This window comes from Phacochoerus africanus, chromosome 15 (assembly GCF_016906955.1).
Source record: "Phacochoerus africanus isolate WHEZ1 chromosome 15, ROS_Pafr_v1, whole genome shotgun sequence".
In the NCBI taxonomy this organism is placed as follows: domain Eukaryota; kingdom Metazoa; phylum Chordata; class Mammalia; order Artiodactyla; family Suidae; genus Phacochoerus; species Phacochoerus africanus.
In genome coordinates this window covers 48399737-48419066 of record NC_062558.1, presented here as the reverse complement: position 1 = coordinate 48419066, position 19330 = coordinate 48399737, and the positions used below count along the sequence as shown (strand labels likewise).

The following is a 19330-nucleotide window of genomic DNA, read 5'->3' as shown; positions in this document are numbered from 1 at the left end:
GCCTGAGCCATTTCCACCTGGGGGACGGGGTCCCAAGGTTGGCTTCCCCCAGCCTTGAGCCCACAGTACCCCAACCACCCAGCCTCCGCACTGGCTGCTTCAGGAAAGACCTTCCCCTCGGGAACTTGGGGGGTTGCCACCTGCCTCACCCTCTTCCTGATGCAGCCCAGATGGTGCGCCTTCCACTGGGCCACGGCCTGTAGCAGCAGCCGCCGGCGGTAGTGCTGCGCCGCCCTCTCTAGCTGGACCCTCTGCCGAGCGGCCCTCTGGCTGTGGTCCCACCAGCGCCAAAACCAGGTCCTGAGGTGGCCTAAGGCAGATCTGAGTCAGCCTGCTCCTTTGCAGAATGCACAGGGATGACCATGCAATGGTGACAGTGTGGGGACAGGGCCTGGCATCAGCCTCCACACGATGGGACCACATGTGAACGGCAGCCACTCTGTGAGGACAGCTCTGGACACCTGCAGCGACTACATGATCCTGACTGGAGCCAGATGCGCTGTTTACCACCATGCCCTCCAAGGGCCCCAACCCAGAAGCCTGTCCTCTGTGATCACAGACATGTCAGGGACACTGCGGGGCTGCCTGCATGGTGCTCCTGGGCTTTCGAATGAGAAGCCTCTAGGCCCGAGGGGGTGGGATGTGGTGGCCCCGTTCTGCCAGGCTCAGAGGCCTGGGTAGCCCAAGCCAAGCCAGGGACAGAGTGTCTGCTGGCCGTGACCTCTGATGGCCCGGGCTCTGCAGGGAGATGGGGACACATCCTGGGCTATGACCGCATCACCAGATTCTCTCTTGAGGGAGCAAGAAAAAAACTCCTGATTTTTTTTTTTTCAATTATAGTTGATTTACAACGTTGCATTAATTTCTGCGGAATCTTCTGTTTTCCTTCTGAATTTTTTCCTTTTCTTGAACCCTGAGAGAAGTTTCTCTTAGAGACAATGGAAGGGGGCTGACCCCAAGGCACTGAGACCAAGATGGGGTGTCCCCCAGGGGCAAGAAAGGCCACATTCATAGGCCTAGAGGCCAGGCACCAATACTAAGCTGACATTCCTGCTACTGCTCAAGTGCAGGTACACAGTCTCACCGACCTCAGGACCACCCCTAAGAGGCAGGTACCATGATCCCCATTTATGAGTGGCGACATGGAGGCTGAGAGGAGGCCGTGCCAGAGGTTGCACAGCCAGCATGTGCCCCTCACCTCCACACCATACAGGCTGAGTGTCCATGACTCCTTGCCCTACTCTGTCCTACTGCAGCACCAGCCCAGCCTGATGCCAAGCTGTGCCTGGGGTTCAGAGGCCTTAATTCAGCCAAAAAAACGGTTCCACAGATCCAGACTGCACACCTGCTATGCGCTGAGAGCACATCATAACACAGTCTCCCGAGCCCTTTGTAGGAGCCCTGACAGACACTGCCAGCTCAGGGTGGCCACATGCCACCACCCCTTATGAGGAAAGCTGCCACCTGTGGGGCCACCGAGGGAAGCAGCTTTGGCTTCCTGTCGTCTCTAACTCCCCACCATGGCCACCTGGCCCAAGTGGAAGGCCCTGCAGTGCCCAGTGTCCAAGCGGAGACCAGGGACAGACTGCACCCCTTGGCGACTCTGCTGGAATGACTAGAAACCCAGCACTGGCTTCTGGGCTGGGGCAGCCTGAGGGCACAGGGAAGCACCTGAGGGCGGGAGCATGTGCAGAGACAGGGTTTCTGTTCATCTGCTCAAGAACTAGGCAGAAACAGAGCAAAGCAGATTAGCTTTTGTCCTGGAGCAAACACTATTCAGCCAATTTTACAACTGGATGTTTTCTCTATAGTCCAGATTTAAACAATTTGTTTTCATTTGCAATTGCACTTTCATTTATTCTAAGAGCTGCCTCCTCAGAGTATCAGACCCCACGCTGCAGGGCCAAGGGCCTTTTGATTCCATGGGTCTCTCAAGCAGAGGCTCCTGACTAGACCGTCTCCCCAGGCTGTTCGTACAGCAGGTCATGGAACTACCTGAGGCCAAGTGGGCAAGTCCCTGCTCCGTAAACATGCAAGGAAGCAGGACCCTGACACGCAGCAGCCACTGGAAGGACTTTCCCATCAAACTGCCCACCCCAACCACCTCCAGCTACTCCATTTCAGTTGGGAACAGGACGCTAAGATGTACAAATTCATATCCATCCCAGAACCTCAGGACTGATGCTGTTTGTAAAGAGGGTTGGTGCGGCATAACTGACAACTGACTTGAGTAGCCTGGGCCCTTAACCCAGTATGACTGGGGTGCTTCTCAGAAGAGACACAGGTACTAGAGGAGACACGTGACAACGGGGCCAGGGCTGGGGTGGCCTGTGCATGAGCCGAGGAACAGCAGGGCTGCTGGGAGCTGCAGGAGGTGGGGAAGGTTCCTCCCCTGGGGCCTTCAGAGGGAGCATGGCCCTGCAGGCACCTTGATATTGGATGTGGCCTCCAGAACCCTGAATTTCTGTCTTAAAATCTGTGGTGCTTTGTCACCTCAGCAATAGAAAACCAATGCACGTGAGGAAACAGAGGCTGAGGGAAGCAGCTTGGGAGCACGAAAGGAGCTGTGTCTTCCAGAGGCTCTCAGCTTCAGGGACCCCGCTTACCCCGGCTCAGCACAACCTGCGCTTCCCTGACTGCGTCGTCTTCCTGCTGTCGGTAGTACACCTGCACCGACGCAGCCTCCCGCCACTCCATCAAGACCTACGGGGTGGGCGAAGAACAGAGGGGTGGTCACGCTCACTCTGCGGGTGGCTCCTTGTGGACTGAGGCCCAGTGGAGGACAGTCGGTGCTCACAGACGCTTGGAAAGCACCTGCCATCCATGCAGACAACAGGCAACCATCCCCAGTCCCCTTGAAGGAAGCCCAGTATCTCAAGTGATGGGACCATAGGAACTAGATTCATCCTGTGCCATAAAGCAGCCCCGTCCTTGCGTGAGCTTTCATTCTTTAAGCAGAAACTATACACTAGTTATATGCATCTTCCTATGCGAGACATACAGGAAGTCACGGTAACAGAACTCAGGGGACACCTGGTGCCTGCACCCCAGTCATGACCTCCACCGGGGGCCCTGAGCCCAAGCAGAATCCTGAGCATCCTTCTGGGGTAGGGGACACACGGGCTGGCCTCAAACTTTTCCTGAAAGCAGCTGGGCCCTGACCGGAGGGAATGGCCGCTCCTCTGCTGAAGCGGCGACATGGTCAGGACCAGCCACAGCCCGCCAGTTCAGGGCTCCAAGCAAACTGCTTTCTTCTACGACCCCAGAGTTCTGGGACTACCTCTGTCATGTCATTTTTATTTTTCTTTTTTAGAGCCGCATCTGTGGCATATGGAAGTTCCCGGGCTAGGAGTCAAATTGGAGCTGCAACTGTTGACCTACACCACAGCCACAGCAACGCTGGGTCCTTAACCCACTGAGCAAGGCCAGGGATCAAACCTGCGTCCTCATGGATACTAGTTGGGTTCTTAATGGGCCGAGCTACAACGGGAACTCCTGTCATGGCATTTGTTTGAATCCCCGTCTTGTGACATGTCTTCTTCCTGCAGCCACATCCCTTCTCCAACTTGTGGGACCAGGCCCAACAAGTGGCATTTTGGGGGTTATTTCCCACCAACGATGGCCCATGACCTCACACTGCTGGATGGTCTCTGGAAAGCCCTCTCAGACACGAATCCTCACAGGCATCCAAGCATTCCATGCCAAAATGAGGAGGCAGTGTGGTGACTTACATGGTTTGTCCCCATGGAAAATTCCATGGGTATAGGAAACACTGGTTCTATTAAGAGCTGGTTCATATCACTACCTGCTGTGTTTTTGTTTTAATGGATATCAACTCATAATTCAGTAAAATAAATAAACCTACCTGCTGGCATGACTGTGAGCACTGCCAAAGGAGTTATGCTGTTTTCTAGGCTCCTCCTTGAGTTCAAACCCCTGGAACCACCCCCCTGCTACCCCCTCGCAGGAAGAGGACCCAACCCCTGGGCAAGCAGCTGCCCTTGTCTCACCTTGAAGCACAGGGTCCTTCTGTAGTGATGTGCTGCCTGAGAGGTCTTCTTAGCTTTGTCTGCTTGGGCCACGGCATTCTCTCTCCACTGACGGAACGCAGCCCTACAGGCACATGGCGGGGACAGTGCGAGGCTCTTCAGCCCCATCCTGAGTCCCCATACCCAAGCGTATCTGTCGCGCTGACAGCCACATTTACGCTGACCACACACCCACAAGCAGTTCTGGGCAGGTGCCACATTCACAGGGCACACAGAGCTATGCCCAGGCAAGACACAGGTGGTTCATCTGTGATGAGAGCTGGAGCCAGAGAAGCTGGGGGAAGGGCAGGCGCAGCCTGGAAGGGCATGTGCTGAACACACAGAGGCAGGGAAAGAAAGAGTGGGAGGTGAAAGGCCATGCAGAATGGGCTCAGGAGGGAGGAGCTGAGGGACACAGGCGAGTCCACAAGCCTGAGAGGCACAGATGGTCCCAGAAGCTGGAAGGCCTGTGGTGGGGTGGGGGGATGAACAGGGCCATGAAAGGCACCCAGAGGAGTGAGACACGTGGGAGGGACGGCAGGTGCATCTCGGGGCCCCGCTCTGCATGAGACGTGGGCTGAAGACGTGAGGGTTCCCAGGGAAGGGCACTTACTATGGAAAAGCCCATGCCAGGCTCTGGGCAGCAAGGCAGCGGCCTGTCCGTCCAGCCCTGTCAGAGCTCCCCATCCCACTCCCTGTTCCTTGGGCAGAGCTGGGTGACTCACCACAGCCGCTGCCTCCTGTGCCAGGCCTCCCTGGCTGCCACCTCCTGCAGGACACTCCGCACATGGCTCTGGTGGATCTGCAGATGACCCGATCTCAGGCAGCCTCAGGGGCGTGACCTCGGTCGGGCCTCACCCAGAGAGCTCACCAGGGAGGGTGGGGACAGGCCAGGTGCCCACCTGACGACAGGAGAGGACTTGCCCAGCCCTCACCTGCCAAGTCCATGACCAGACACCTGGACAAGGAGCCCCTTAGATTGGGGGGCTGGCACCCGGGGAGGTATGGGAGAGTCTGCTCTGTAGTCTAAGAACCACCGGCCGGGCACTTGCTCTGTCTGGGGAGCAGCAGGAGGAATAGGAAGGGACATGAAGCCTTGGGAAGCCCCTCCTCGCAAGGCAAGGAGGGCTAGGGGAAGTGGCATCTCCTACCCTCCAGGTCTGCAGCACCCTGTGCAGCAAGATGTGCTGGCGATGCAGGTCGGCTCGCATCAGCTGTTGCCGCTCGGCACCGCGCAGGGCCAGGCCCTGTGGACAGGACAGTGTCAGCCACCATGGGCCCAGGGGGCTCAGCCATGCCTCTGTCTACACTTGGGCTGGGGGAGCCAGTTACGGTGCTTGTTAACCCTGAGCCCCTCGTCCTCATCTATAAACAGCACCCCTCAGGGTTTGTGAGGACCAGTCGGGTAAACATTAATCAGTATCAACTTAAACACGTTTCACTCTGAAGAGGATGCCTGTGGCCAGGCAGATCAGGAAACTCAGATTCAATGTGTTCAGGGAAGAACAGCCCAGCACCTAACAGAACACGAAACGTGAACCCATCATTCAGGAAACCAGCCCAGTGTTCTCCCTGCCGCCCAGCCTCCATCTCACACTCAGAGGCAGGTGGCTTCTGAGGGACTGTGGAGGGGACCATATGTCCACCTGGAATCACCTGACACAGCACCACCTGCCCACAGCCCCACGCGTATGGAACCCGTGCCAAAGCCTCACCTCCCTCCACCTGGTCCAGGCCCAACGCAGGAGCCGGGTTGAGTGGAACCGTGCAGCCCATGATCTGCCCATTCTCCTGTCGGGAGAGAGTCAGCGCTCAGCTTGGACCTTGCCAAGGCCCTCTCGAGGGGCAGCCCCTGAACCACGCCCAGTGGTTCTTAAACTTGGAAGGGAATCAAGACCCCTCCAGAAGAGCTGCCAAAGGATTTGGGTTGTCTGTCAGAAAAGAGCACATAGAATCAATTTTTTGCAGACAACCTCAAGGGGCTCTGTATTCAAGTGGTGACATGCAGGTAATGGAGGCAGAGGTTAAACGTGGCCTGAGTCTGAGAGGTGAGAGATCTAGAAAGACAGCAAGGCAGGACAATGGCTGCAGGAACCGTGGGCACCTGCTGGAGCCCTAACCACGTGGTGGGGTGAACACTGCCACGACCTGCCCCTGGCCACGGCTGCTTCCAACAGGCCTAACCGGCAAGCAGGATGCAGCGGGTAGACAGGACCTCAGGTCTGCAGGCACTTGTGACCGGCCCAGTTCCTGAGCCCGGAGCCCCTCCCTACAGCCCTGGTTTTGCTTAGACTATTTCAGGTTGATTTTTCAGAACTTGCGACCAGAGTCTAGGCTAACACGAGCCCCATCCCCACCCCGCCACGACAGACGTGTGAGCTGACAATACTACGACTACAGTCAAGGCCAACCCAAGGCAGAGGCGGCCACTCACTCTGTTCTGAGTCCTTGGGTGCGCTCCCTCCACACACAGAAGGCCTTCCTGAGCCGCCCCAGGCGGTGGTGGGCACGGGCCACTGCTTGCCACAGCTGCTCCAGACAACATGCCGCTGCCTGCTGGCGCCACGTGGACCAGTACCTCCGCAGAAGCTGCCGTTCTGCGTGGAGGATGGCCTGCAGCAGAGAGAGACTGGAACTGGTCAAGGAGAAGAGAAGCTGGGGAGTCTGCAAACCAAGAATGCTGCCCAGGGCAGAAATGGATGATCGGGAGCTGCCCGGGCCTGGGAGCCATGTAGACTCCACTGACTAAGGAAACAGGTGCCCCAGACCCTGCCCTGCCTCTTGGGGCTTGCTCACAGGTTGGATGCCCCTCAGGGCAGAGTCCTGAGGAGGGGAGGCCATGAGTGCAAAGGCTTGAGGCAGGTCCTGCTGGTCCTGGCACCTCCTCAGGGAGAACCACTTACCATTCTCTCTGCCAAGCGGTAATCTCGACGCTGAGACATCTTCTGACACCAAACTGCAAACACTTGCTTCTCTAACATCTCCCTAAAGGAACCCAAATGAGTAACGGTGAAGTACTTAAAATCAAACAAACAACTCGAAAAGAATGAGAAATTCCAAAAAACTGGACTTGTTTCTCATGCTGTGCCATGAAGAGTCAAGTAAGCCCCGGTGGTGGGAAGGAAAGCAGACAATAGCCGACAAACCCACAAACGACCCAACACTGTCTACGTCACTTCTGGCCTCACCCAAGTGGTACAAAAAGGACTCAGACTCTGAGACTATCTTCAGCCACCCCTGGCAGAATTGCCAACGGTGCTCCACGACCCCAGTTCATGCCAAGCAGCCAGGCTTGCCACACAAATCCTTGGAGGACGTGGTTAAAAACAGATGCCAGGAGTTCCCATTGTGGCACAATGGTTAACGAATCCAACTAGGAAACATGAGGTTGTGGGTTCGATCCCTGGCCTTGCTCAGTGGGTTAACGATCCTGCATTGCCGTGAGCTGTGGTGTAGGTTGCAGACGCGGCTTGGATCCTGCCTTGCTGTGGCTCTGGTGTAGGCCGGCAGCTACAGCTCGGATTACACCTCTAGCCTGGGAACCTCCACATGCTGTGGGAGTGGCCCAAGAAATGGCAAAAAGACAAAAAAAAAAAAAAAAAAAGATGCCAGACCCCAAAGCGGAGCTGGGCCTCAGGAAGCGGCATTTTATTTCATTTTATATATATTTTTTATTACTCAAATGAATTTATCACATCTGTAGTTGCATAATGATCATAACACTCCAATTTCACAGGAGGAAGCGGCATTTTAAACAAGTGTTCCAGGTGAGGTGATGGAGACACAGGTCTGTCACCTCTGCACAGCCCTACCTGCTCCTGTAACGAGGACGAAATCTGCAAAGGCAGCACAGGGACAACCGGCCAAAAGCTATGCTGTGGCAAGGCCGTCAGGACCAATGCTGGGGGCAGAGGGAGATGCTCCCCTGGCATTTAACTCATCAGACACAGCATCCAAAACAAAGAGCTCTGGGATTTCCCACTTCAGCACACTGGGACTGGTGGTATTCCCGGGACGCAGGTTCAATCCCAGGCCTGGCACAGTGGGTTAAGGATCTGGCAGCTTAGGTTGCAACTGTGGCTCAGATCTGATCCCTGGCCCAGGAACTCCAATATGCAGGGGGGTAAGGGTGGGCCAGCCAAAAAGGAAAATAACAACAACAAACAACAGAAAACAAAGAGCTCTACTTGCAGCCTTGACATGGCCACTGGGCCTGGGTCTGCCCTCCAGCTGTGCATTACAAAATGGAACAAGACATGAAGCAAACTCTTCTAGGTACTGGACCACAGGTAATGCCGACGGGATCCTTGAGAGACAAGAAACAAGAGCCCCTTGACCACCCAGATTTCACGTGGGGGCACTTTCTAGATACTGGGGGCAGGGGAAGGGAGACCAAGCAGAGCACGAAGTCTCACCGAGCTGAGGCAGAGACTGGAGTTCAAGACCTCAGGGGAGGGACTGTGTGGTAAGTGTGGCCCCACCCCACCCCCAGGCATGCTCATGGACAGCCTATACCCTCCACAGATGAGGGCAGGTTCCACAAGCCTAAGCAGAGGGGCTGCTGCAGGGCTAAGTGCCGAATGTAGATACCAGAGGTTGGACAGAACTTGGGGATGGAGTTCTGGCCTAGTCTTAGTGAAGAGACCTTGCTGGGAACCTCAGCACTCTGAGAGGCTAAGCCTTGGCGGTAAGACTCATGCCCTCAGCCTGAAGACAAAAGCAAAAAACATCCACACAAAGGACAAATAAAACCACACTGTACAGGATCAAAAGGAACTACTAGAACATCCAGGAACCATCACCTGCCACAATAAAACGCAATACTCTTTAAAGGAAAAAAGCTGTCAACAGAAATAATGACCCAAATGGAATCAGCAAACAGTTAAAAACAGCTACTATATGTAACTTTAATAAAAAATTAACAAAATTAGTTATCAGACAGAGAATCTTGGCAGAGAAACAAACTAACAAACTACAAAAACAAACAAGGAATTCCCACTGTGGCACCACAGGATCAGTGGCGCCACAGGATCAGTGGCATCTCTTCAGGGCCAGGACAGAGGTTCAAACCTCAGCCCTGCACAATGGGCTAAAGGGTCTGGTGTTGTCACAGCCGTGGCATGGGTCACAACTGCAGCTCAGATCTGATCCCTGGCCCAGGAACTCCATATGCTTCAGGGTGGCCAAACATGAAAAAAACAAAACAAAACAAAAAACAACCAAATCCTAAATGGTTTGGCAGTTCCTCAAAACATTAACTAGAATTACCCTACTGATCCAATAATTCTACTAAGTAAAAAGTAAAAGCAGAGACTCAAATAGGTGTGTATAACCAACACTCACAACAGCATTATTTACAACAGCAAAAGGTAGAAACAACCCAAGTGTACATCAACATATGGGTGGATAAACAAACTGTGGTATATCCACACAGTGGAATACTATTAAGCCATAAAAAGGAATGAAATTCCTATATATGTTACAATATGCATAAACTTTGAAAACATACTAAGTGAACTTGTGCTAAGCAAGGCACTAAAGAACAAATATATGATTCCACTTATGTAAGGTACCTAGAATAGGCAAATTCAGAGACAGAAAGTAGGTTATAGGTTACCAGGGGCTGAAAGTAGATGGGAATGAAAAGTTATTATTTAACAGGTAGAAAGATTCTGTTTGGGATGAGAAAAAAAGTTTTAGAAGTGGATACTGGTGATGACTACATAGTATAGTGAATGTACTTAATGTCACTGAATTGTGTATGTGAAAAAGGCTGAAATGATAAGTTTTTAAAAAATTAATGATTCAGTTTACTTCAGTGGAATATTAAAGCTAAAATTATATGCATATGTATATATACCTGTTACAATTACCTTTAAAGAAAACTTGCCACTTTATACCAAAATACTTAAAAATCACAGTCTTCATACCAAAATAAAACTGGTTTTTTTTGCAATTTTTTTTTAGGGCCACACACACAGCATATGGAGGTTCCCAGGCCAGGGGTTGAATTGGAGTTATAGCTGCAGGCCTATGCAACAGCCACAGCAATGTGAGATCCGAGCCGCATCTACAATCTACATGACAGCTCAGGGCAATGCTGGATCCTTAACTCACTGAGCAAGACCAGGGATTGAACCCAAGTCCTCATGGATACTAGTCAGGTCCGACACCACTGAGCCATGATGGGAACTCTCTAATTTTATTTTTAAAATAAACAGTTATTGAAGTTCCCATCATAGCTCAGCAGAAACGAATCTGACTAGCATCCATGAGGGTGCAGTTCGATCCTGGCCTTGCTCAAGTAGGTTAAGGATCTGGCATTGCCATGAGCTGTGGTATAGGTCACAGACACAACTTGGATCTGGTGTTGCTGTGGCATAGACCAGTAGCTACAGCTGTGATTTGACCCCAGGCCTGAGAACCTCCATATGTCGCAGGTGTGCCAAAAAAAAAAAAAAAAAAAAAAAAAAAGACCAAAATAAACAGTTATAATTCCTCTTTGGTTGTTTCTTTTGCAATTGTAATAAGTACATAAAACACTGAACAACCTTTCTGTCTTGTAAAATATAAAACAGCAAGTTTATGTTACATACGTTTTACTATAATTAAAAAAAAAGAATTAAATGAAATTCTAGAACTGATAAGTACCATATCTGAAGTGGAAGAGTCACTGGATGGGCTACAAATTAGAATCTGAAGAAGAAAGATTACTGAACTCGAAGACAGATCAAGAGAAAGCATCCAATTTGAAAACCAGAGAGAAAGGGGTAGGGAAAAAAAATGACCCTACGAGTGACCCTTGGGATAATATTAAGTGGTCTAACATAGTATCACTTGAGCCTCAGAAAGAGAGAAGATATAGGGCGGATAAAGTATTTGAAGAAATAAGGGTAAAAAGACTTTCCAAATTTCACTGGAGTCGGGTTGGAGAAGACAGCTCAGATCCAAGCAGCTCAATGGACCCGAAGCAGGATAAACACAAAAAAAACTACACCTAAATACTTTACACTCTAAATGCTGAAAAACCAAAGACTGACAAGAACATCTTAAAAGAAAAAGAGAGACAACTTACATTCAGGAGAACAACAATACAAATGATGGATGACTTTTCATCAGAAATAATGGAGGCCAGAAGACAATGGAACAATGTCTTAAAATGCTTGGGAGTGAAAGGATGGAGAAATCAACTCATTGTTTCATATCCAGGGAAAGGTCCTTTAAAAAGGAGAGTGAGGTGAGAGAGTGAAATCACCATAAAACAAAAGCTGAGATGGTTCATCCCCAACTGACCTCTATAAAAATGCCAAAGGATCTTCTTCAAACTGAAGGAAAATGATACAGATAAAAACCTCAAATCTAGAGGAACAAACAAAGAACACTGGATAGGGAAAATATGTGGTTAAAGATAAAAGATTATATTTTTTCTTAATTTTTAAAAAAGAATTCAGATTGCTTCAAGGAAAAACAATAACATTATTGGGGAAAACATATTGTAGATATAAAACATATAACAAATATCATCCAGGATAGAGAGGAAAGAAATTTTATTATAATTTTTAAAAAATTTTACTATTTTTATATTCTTATATTTAACATCAAGTGGTACAACAGTAATTCTAAATAGAGCTGTAAGAAAATGATAAGCATATTGTAATTCATATAACTACCATTTTAAAAATATGGAATGGGGAGGGATAAATTAGGAGTTTGAGATTGACATATACACACTACTATATATAAAATAACCAACAAGGACCTACTGTATAGCATAGGGAACTATACCAATATTCTGTAATAACCCATAAAGGAAAAGAATCATAAAGAGTTCCCATCATGGCTCAGTGGTAACAAACCCAACTAGTATCCATGAGGATGCAGGTTTGATCCCCAGCCTTGCTCAGTGGGTTAAAGATCTGGCATTGCCATGAGCTGTGGTGTAGGTCGCAGACACAGCTGGGATCCCACGTTGCTGTGGCTGGGTACTTCCATATGCTGCTGGTGCAGCCCCAAAAAGACAAAAAAAAAATCATAAAAAGAATATTATATATATAAAACTTTTTTTTTCTTTTTAGGGCTGCACCTGCAGCATATGGAACTTCCCAGGCTTGGGATCAAATCAAAGCTGCAGGTGCTGGCCTACACCACAGCTCATGACAATGCCAGATCCTTTAACCCACTGAGCGAGGCCAGGGATCAGACTCACATCCTCATGGATACTAGTCGGGTTTGTTACCACTGAGCCACATGGGAACTCATATATACAGATCTGAATCACTATGTTGTATACCTGAAACTAATACAATATTGTAAATTAACTATACTTCAATTAAATAAATAGAAAAAATACAAAAGGTAGACCCCAAATAGCCAATGCAAACACGAGGAAAATGAACAAAGCTGGAGGTACCACACTCCCTGATTTCAAGTCATATTATAAAGCTTTATTAATCAAAACAGGATGGTATTGGCAGAGAAAAAAGACACACAGATCAATGGAATAGGACTGAGAGCCCAAATAAACCCACACATATATGGTTAATGATTTACAACAAAGGAGCAAAGATTTACAAGGGAGAAATGGCAGTCTCCTCAAAAAGTAATGTTGAGAAAACTGGACAGGCACAGGCAAAAGAATAAAACTAGACCACTATTTTACAGCATATACAAAAATTAACTCAAAATAGATTAAAGTCTTGAATGTAAGACCTAAAACCATAAAACTCCTAGAAGAAAACATAGGCAGTACGATCTTTGACACTGATCTTAGCAATACCTTTCCTGGTATGTCTCCTCAGGCAAAAGAAACAAAAGCAAAAATACACAAATATGACTACCTCCAATTAAAAATCTAAAGTAGGTAGAAAGAACAAAATAAAGAACTTAAGTCAATTAAAGAAAAATAAGTAAGAGAATTAGCAAAGCAAAAGTCAGCTTTTTTAAAAAACTGATAAAATCTTAGCAAGACTCTCCAAGAAAAAAAGAGAAAATGGAGTTCCTGCTATAGCACAGCAGGTTAAGGATCCAGAAATGCCACAGGTGTGGTATAGGTTGAAGCCAAAAAAGAAAAAAAAGAGAGATAGAAAAAAACACACAAATTACCAAAATTAGGAATGAAAGAGGTGGTATTATGATTCCAGATTCTGAAAAAATATAAGGCACTTTTTTCTTTTAAGGATCTGGCATTGTTGCAGCTGTGGCTCTGTCACTGCTGTGGTGCAATTTAGGTTCCCTGATCTGGGAACTTATGCATGCTGAGGGTACAGCCAAAAAAAAAAAAAAAAAACCCAAAACCAAAAAACAAACAAACAAAAAAACGAACTGCTTTGGTTTTCCTGCTAAGGTTTGGAAAAAGACAAGTATATAACCTCTCAGCACTTCCATTTAATACTTTATTGGAGATCTGAGCCAGTGCAATAAGGACCAAAAAAATAAAAAAAGCATACAGCCTGGGAAGGATAAAGTAGGTGACATTTGTTTACATCAGACATGAGTATGCAGAAATCCTATGCAATTTTTTTAAAAAGAAAGAAAGAACTAAATAGTAAGTGAATTTAAAATTCAGAAAGATAATGGAACACAAGGTATTGATTGTATAGTCAATATACTAGGATAAACAACTGGAAAATGAATTTAAAAAGTAATTCCAGTTATAACAGCATGAAAAAAATAAGATATTTAGGGATACATTTAACAAAGTACATACATAACTTCAATGCAAAGTTACAAAATACTGCAGAGAAAAATTAAAGAAAACCTATATAAATGGGGAGATTTACCAAGCCCTTTTATGGGAAGTCTCTGCATGGTTAAGTGATCCAATCCTTCCCAAATTAATCTATACAGATTCAATGTGATCCCAAACAAAATCTTAGGAGGAATAAACTGACTTCAAAAGTTGCTATAAAGAGGAGTTCCCGGAGTTCCCGTCGTGGCGCAGTAGTTAACAAATCCGACTAGGAACCATGAGGTTGCGGGTTCGGTCCCTGCCCTTGCTCAGTGGGTTAAGGATCCGGCGTTGCCGTGAGCTGTGGTGTAGGTTGCAGACGCGGCTTGGATCCCGCGTTGCTGTGGCTCTGGCGTAGGCTGGTGGCTACAGCTCCGATTCGACCCCTAGCCTGGGAACCTCCATATGCCGCGGGAGCGGCCCAAGAAATAGCAAAAAGACAAAAAAAAAAAGAGGAGTTTCCATTGTGGCCCATCGGAAAAGAATCTGACTAGGAACAATGAGGTTGTGGGTTCAATCCCTGGCCTTGCTTAGTGGGTTAAGAATTTGGTATTGCTGTGAGCTGTGATGTAGGTTGCAGACACGGCTAGGACCTGGCGTTGCTGTGGCTGTGGTGTAGGCTGGCAGCTGCAGCTCCATTTAGACCCCTAGCCTGGGAACCTCCATATGCTTCGGGTTCGGCCCTAAAAAGCAAAAAAAAAAACAAAAAACAGTTGTTATAAAGATAGTAATCAAGATAGTATGCTAATGGCATAAGATAAACAAATGGATATATGAAACAGAAGAGAAAGTCGAGAAATAGACACAAACTTATAGGTCAACTGATTTTCAACAATGGTGCCAAGGCAATTCAATGTGGGAAATGAAAGTCTTTTCAATAAATAGTGCTGGAGAAAAACTGAAGAACAGATAGGAAAACAAAACAAAACAAAACTTTGACTCCTACCTCAGACCATATACTGAAAAAATTCAACTTGATCACAGACCTAAAGGTAAACGCTTTAACTGCAAAGCTTCCAGAGAAAATGTAGGAAAATATCTTTTGAGATCTTGGAGTAAGCAAATCATGCCTCAAAGAGAACCTCCAAATCACTAATCAAAAAAGAAAATAATTGGAGTTCCCTTTGCGGCTCAGCGGTTAATGAACCCAACTAGGATCCATGAGGATGAGGGTTCCATTCCTGGCCTCGCTCTGTGGGTTAAGGATCCAGCTTTGCTGTGGCTGTGGCTGTGGCATAGGCCGGCAGCTGCAGCTCTGATTAGACCCCTAGCCTGGGAACCTCAATATGCTGTGGGTGCAGCCCTAAAAAAAAAAAAACGATGAAATGGAATTCCTGCTGTGGCGCAGTGGGCTAATGATCTGGCTTTTCTCTTTGGAGGCACTGGTTTGAGCACAGTGAGTTGAAGATCTGGCATTGCTGCAGCTGCGGTGAAGGTCACAGCTCCAGCTGGGATTCGATCCCTGGCTTGAAAATTTCCAAATGCCATGCATATAAGGCCAAAAAAAAAAGGAAAAAAAATTGATGAATTGGACTTAATTGAAATTAAATACTTCTGCTCATCAAAAAAAAAAAAAAAATACCGTTAATTCATTTCAGTATATAACTGCCTGCTTTGCTCTGAATTAAAAAAAAAAACACTGTTAGAAAATTAAAAAGCAAATCATATACTACAAGAAAATATTTTCAGGGAGTTCCCATTGTGGCTCAGTGGTTAACAAATCTGACTAGGAACCATGAGATTGCAGGTTCGATCCCTGGCCTCCCTCAGTGGGTTAAGGATCCAGTGTTGCCGTGAGCTGCGGTGTAGGTCACAGACACGGCTTGGATCTGGCGTTGCTGTGGCTCTGGTGTAGGCCGGCAGAAACAGCTCCGATTGGACCCCTAAACTGGGAACCTCCATATGCTGCGGTTGAGGCCCTAGAAAAAGAAAAAAAAAAAAAATTCAATACACATTTGAATAAAGGACTTGTATCCAGAATACATATTTTTTAGATTTTTTATTTTTTATGATTATTATCTCTATTTTTATTTATTTTTTAAAGTTTTTATTTTTTCTATTAGTTGTTCTATTAGTTGATTTACATGTTCTGTCAATTTCTTCTGTACAGCAAAGTGAACCAGTCATTCATACACACACACACACACATTCTTTTTCTCACATTATCCTCTATCATGTTCCATCACAAGGGAAGAAAGAATATCTTTTAAAAACTTTTACAAATGAATAGTAATTTTAAAAAGACATATAACCCAATTTTGTAAAAAGTTCAGAAAAACACTGTTGAACAGATATGTCACAAAAGATATAAAATGGTCAACGGGCACACAGTAAAGGCTTAAAGGGTCAAAACCTGTCTGGTATTCAAAGAATGAAAATCAGCTCAGACTCAAAAGCGTAAACAGCTCTACCTTTCATCAAATCTAGAGGACAGACAGATAAAGCCAACTGCAAGGAAACAGTCTTTTCCAAGGTCATGCACACTTGTATATGTCACATGCAACCCCTCTTTGAGCATCACTGCTTCCTCATCGAGGCCCCAGACAAGCTTTGCCATTTCCATTCACTCCTGAGGTGCTATGACAGCACTCCCTAGGGAACCCCCGCTTCTCATCCCTCCTCATCTTGCACTCAATCCAAAACCGACCCTTGCTTCTCTCAGAATCCTTCCATGGGAGCCCAAAGGTTACACATTCCCTTCACTTAGGTAGAGTAGCATGCCAGAGTTCCTCTGAATTCTGACCTGGCCAAACTAGGCAGGCTCTTGTTCCTGGCTGGTTTGGCTTTAAAGAAATGCGGGACAACATTAGCTGTCAGGAAAATGAGACAGCACTCCACACTCACCAAAATGGCTAATTAAAAAGATGGTCAACTGTACACCTGAAACTAATACAACGCTGTAAACCAACTACATTTCAATACAAATGTAGAAAGACTGTCAAGGAGTTCTCGTCGTGGCACAGTGGTTAAGAAATCCGACTAGGAACCATGAGGTTGAGGGTTCGATCCCTGGCCTCGCTCAGTGGGTTAAGGATCCCCCGTTGCCATGAGCTGTGGTGTAGACTGAAGACGCAGCTCGGATCCCGTGTTGCTGTGGCTCTGGCGTATGCCGGCAGCTATAGCTCTGATTGGACCCCTAGCCTGGGAACCTCCATATGCTGCGGGAGCGGCCCTAGAAAAGGCAAACAGACCAAAAAAAAAAAAAGACATAAAAAATACCAAAAAATAAAAAAATGAAAACACTGTCAAAAACACATGTTGGTGAGTATGTGGAGCAACTAGAATTCTCAGATTTGCTGGCGGGAGCATAAAATGATGCAACAGCCTGTAAGATTAAGCAGATGCCCACCCTCTGATGCAGAAGTCTACTTCCAGGTGTCTACCCAAGAGACACCACTATTCCACTAAAACAAATGTTCACAGTGGCTTTATGCATAACGGCCTCCAACTGGAACCAACTCCTATTGTTAAAATGGATCAAAATACTGTCTTAGAGGGAGTCCTGTTATGGCTCAGCGGTAACAAACCTGACTAGTATCCATGAGAATGCCGGTCTGATCCCTGACCTTGTTCAGTGGGTTAAGGATCCAGCATTGCTTGAGCTGTGGTGTGAGTTGCAAGCACGGCTCAGATCCCGAGCTGTTGTGGCTGTGGTGTCGGCCGGCAGCTGCAGCTCTGATTTGACCCCAAGCCTGGGAACTTCCATATGCTGCAAGTGTGGCCCTAAAAAAAAAAAACAGTAATAATACTGTCTTAGATTCATACAGTAGAATACAACCTAGCAAATAAAAAATAGCAACTGATACAAGTGACAACCTGGCTCAATCTCAAAAACATTATGCTGAACTTTAAAAGACTCACAGACACAACAGATCTTGTACAGCATGATCCCACTGAACCAAGTTCATAAACACGCAAAATTAACCAAGAATGGCAAAAATCAGAACAGTGGCTGTTTATGGGGGATAGGAACTTTTTAGGTGATGGAAATGTTCTCTGTCTTGACTGAGGTGTTGATTACCCAGGGATGTAATTTGTAAAAACTCACCAAACTGTTTACTTAACATTTGTACCTTTCACTGTATGTAAATTTTACCTCAATTTTTTGTAAAAAAAAAGGCAAATCAGTCTTGTCTCATTCTCAGTATAATATTTCATTGGTGGGTTAATAAACTGCTATTTTTAGTCATAATTTATGAGATTCCACCATAAATTCTATCCATACTCCTATTTTTTCTGACCATGCCCATGGCATATGGAAATTCCTAGGCCAGTGATCAAGCCTGAGTCACAGATTGACAATGCCAAACCTTTAACCCACTAGGCCACCAGGAAACTCCTTGCTTTTTTTGTTTTGCATACATATTTTTAATTAAAAAAAAATTTTTTTTTTTTGGTCTTTTTAGGGCTGCACCCATGGCATATGGAGATTCCCAGGCTAGGGGTCGAATCAGAGCTGTAGCCGGCTGGCCTACATCACAGCCACAGCAACACCAACACCAGATCCAAGCCACATCTGTGACCTACACCACAGCTCACAGCAATGTCATATCCTTAATCCACTGAGTGAGGCCAGGGATTGAACCTAAGTCCTCACGGATGCTAGTCAGATTCGTTTCCGCTGAGCCACCATGGGAACTCCCTGTATTCCTATTTTTTAAAAAGTCCCTAAGAATTAAGGAAAGATAGAGCATACGCATTTATTCAGAACTCTGATTTACTAAACTCCAAACTAAATCTATAGATATTAATTTACTCTAAGAGTCACAAATCAATTCTAGGGGTCCAGGGACAGTTAATATTTTGTGCTGGGCTTTTGTGCTCTGATTGTACTTTACATGGATTATCCCACTTAGTTTTCATGACAACCCTGGGAGATGCTATTGTCAAGTCATCTCCATTTTACACTTGAGGAAACTGAGGCTCAGAGAGACCTGGGTCAGAGCTGGCAGGTACAGAGCAAGGATCTGAACTCTGGGCCCATCTGCTTCTCAGCCAGGTTCTCAATCACTCTACCTTCTTGTGAACCAGGAAGGTGGGAACCTGAAAAACTAAGTTTTCTAAAAAGACCCAGCTACACACGAGCAGGGAAATATCCACAGTCCAGGACTTCGCTAGTCTTCACATCTTCATGCCCTGGTGCTACCACTCCCTGTTCTGAAACCACCCAAGCCTTCCCCCCAACAAAAGCCCCTTCGGGAGCTCCTCTTGGCTACTTTGAAGATATCCCCAATTTCTGGTCCCCACAACATGCCAAAACACAAAAAAGCAACTGAAACAAGCATGACCTCATTTGTAATGAAGGGGTGTGTACATATGTGTTTTCAGTAGTGAAGCTGTTTTTCAATGAGTCTCACACTAGCCTTGGATACAGGAATGGAGGAAAGGGAGCCGCTCTCTGCAGGGGAAGGGGCAGAGGTAAGTGCTAGCCCCACGTCTGCCTCTTTTCCTCCTGGCTGCCCCCTAAAAACATCTTCTGGTCTCTGTGCTAAGGAACTGAGTTCCGATCCTCTCAAACAAGCATCCAGAGCCTTCCAAAGCCAGGATCACTGCAACTTCTTCTCCCAAAGCACGT

The 19330-nt window shown here is 47.0% G+C and overlaps 1 protein-coding gene across 2 annotated transcripts in view; it reads right to left on the bottom strand.

The window, feature by feature from the left end:
* Positions 1-19330, bottom strand: part of SFI1 (SFI1 centrin binding protein) — a 92628-nt gene that overhangs the window by 4606 nt on the left and 68692 nt on the right. For both annotated transcript variants that reach the window (XM_047762173.1, XM_047762174.1), the window contains 8 exons: positions 6932-7013; positions 6463-6641; positions 5744-5819; positions 5180-5275; positions 4754-4830; positions 4011-4113; positions 2607-2703; positions 150-310 (listed from right to left, as the gene is read on the bottom strand). In XM_047762173.1, coding sequence (XP_047618129.1) covers positions 150-310; positions 2607-2703; positions 4011-4113; positions 4754-4830; positions 5180-5275; positions 5744-5819; positions 6463-6641; positions 6932-7013 — 871 coding nt within the window. The remainder of the gene's footprint in view (positions 1-149; positions 311-2606; positions 2704-4010; positions 4114-4753; positions 4831-5179; positions 5276-5743; positions 5820-6462; positions 6642-6931; positions 7014-19330) is intronic.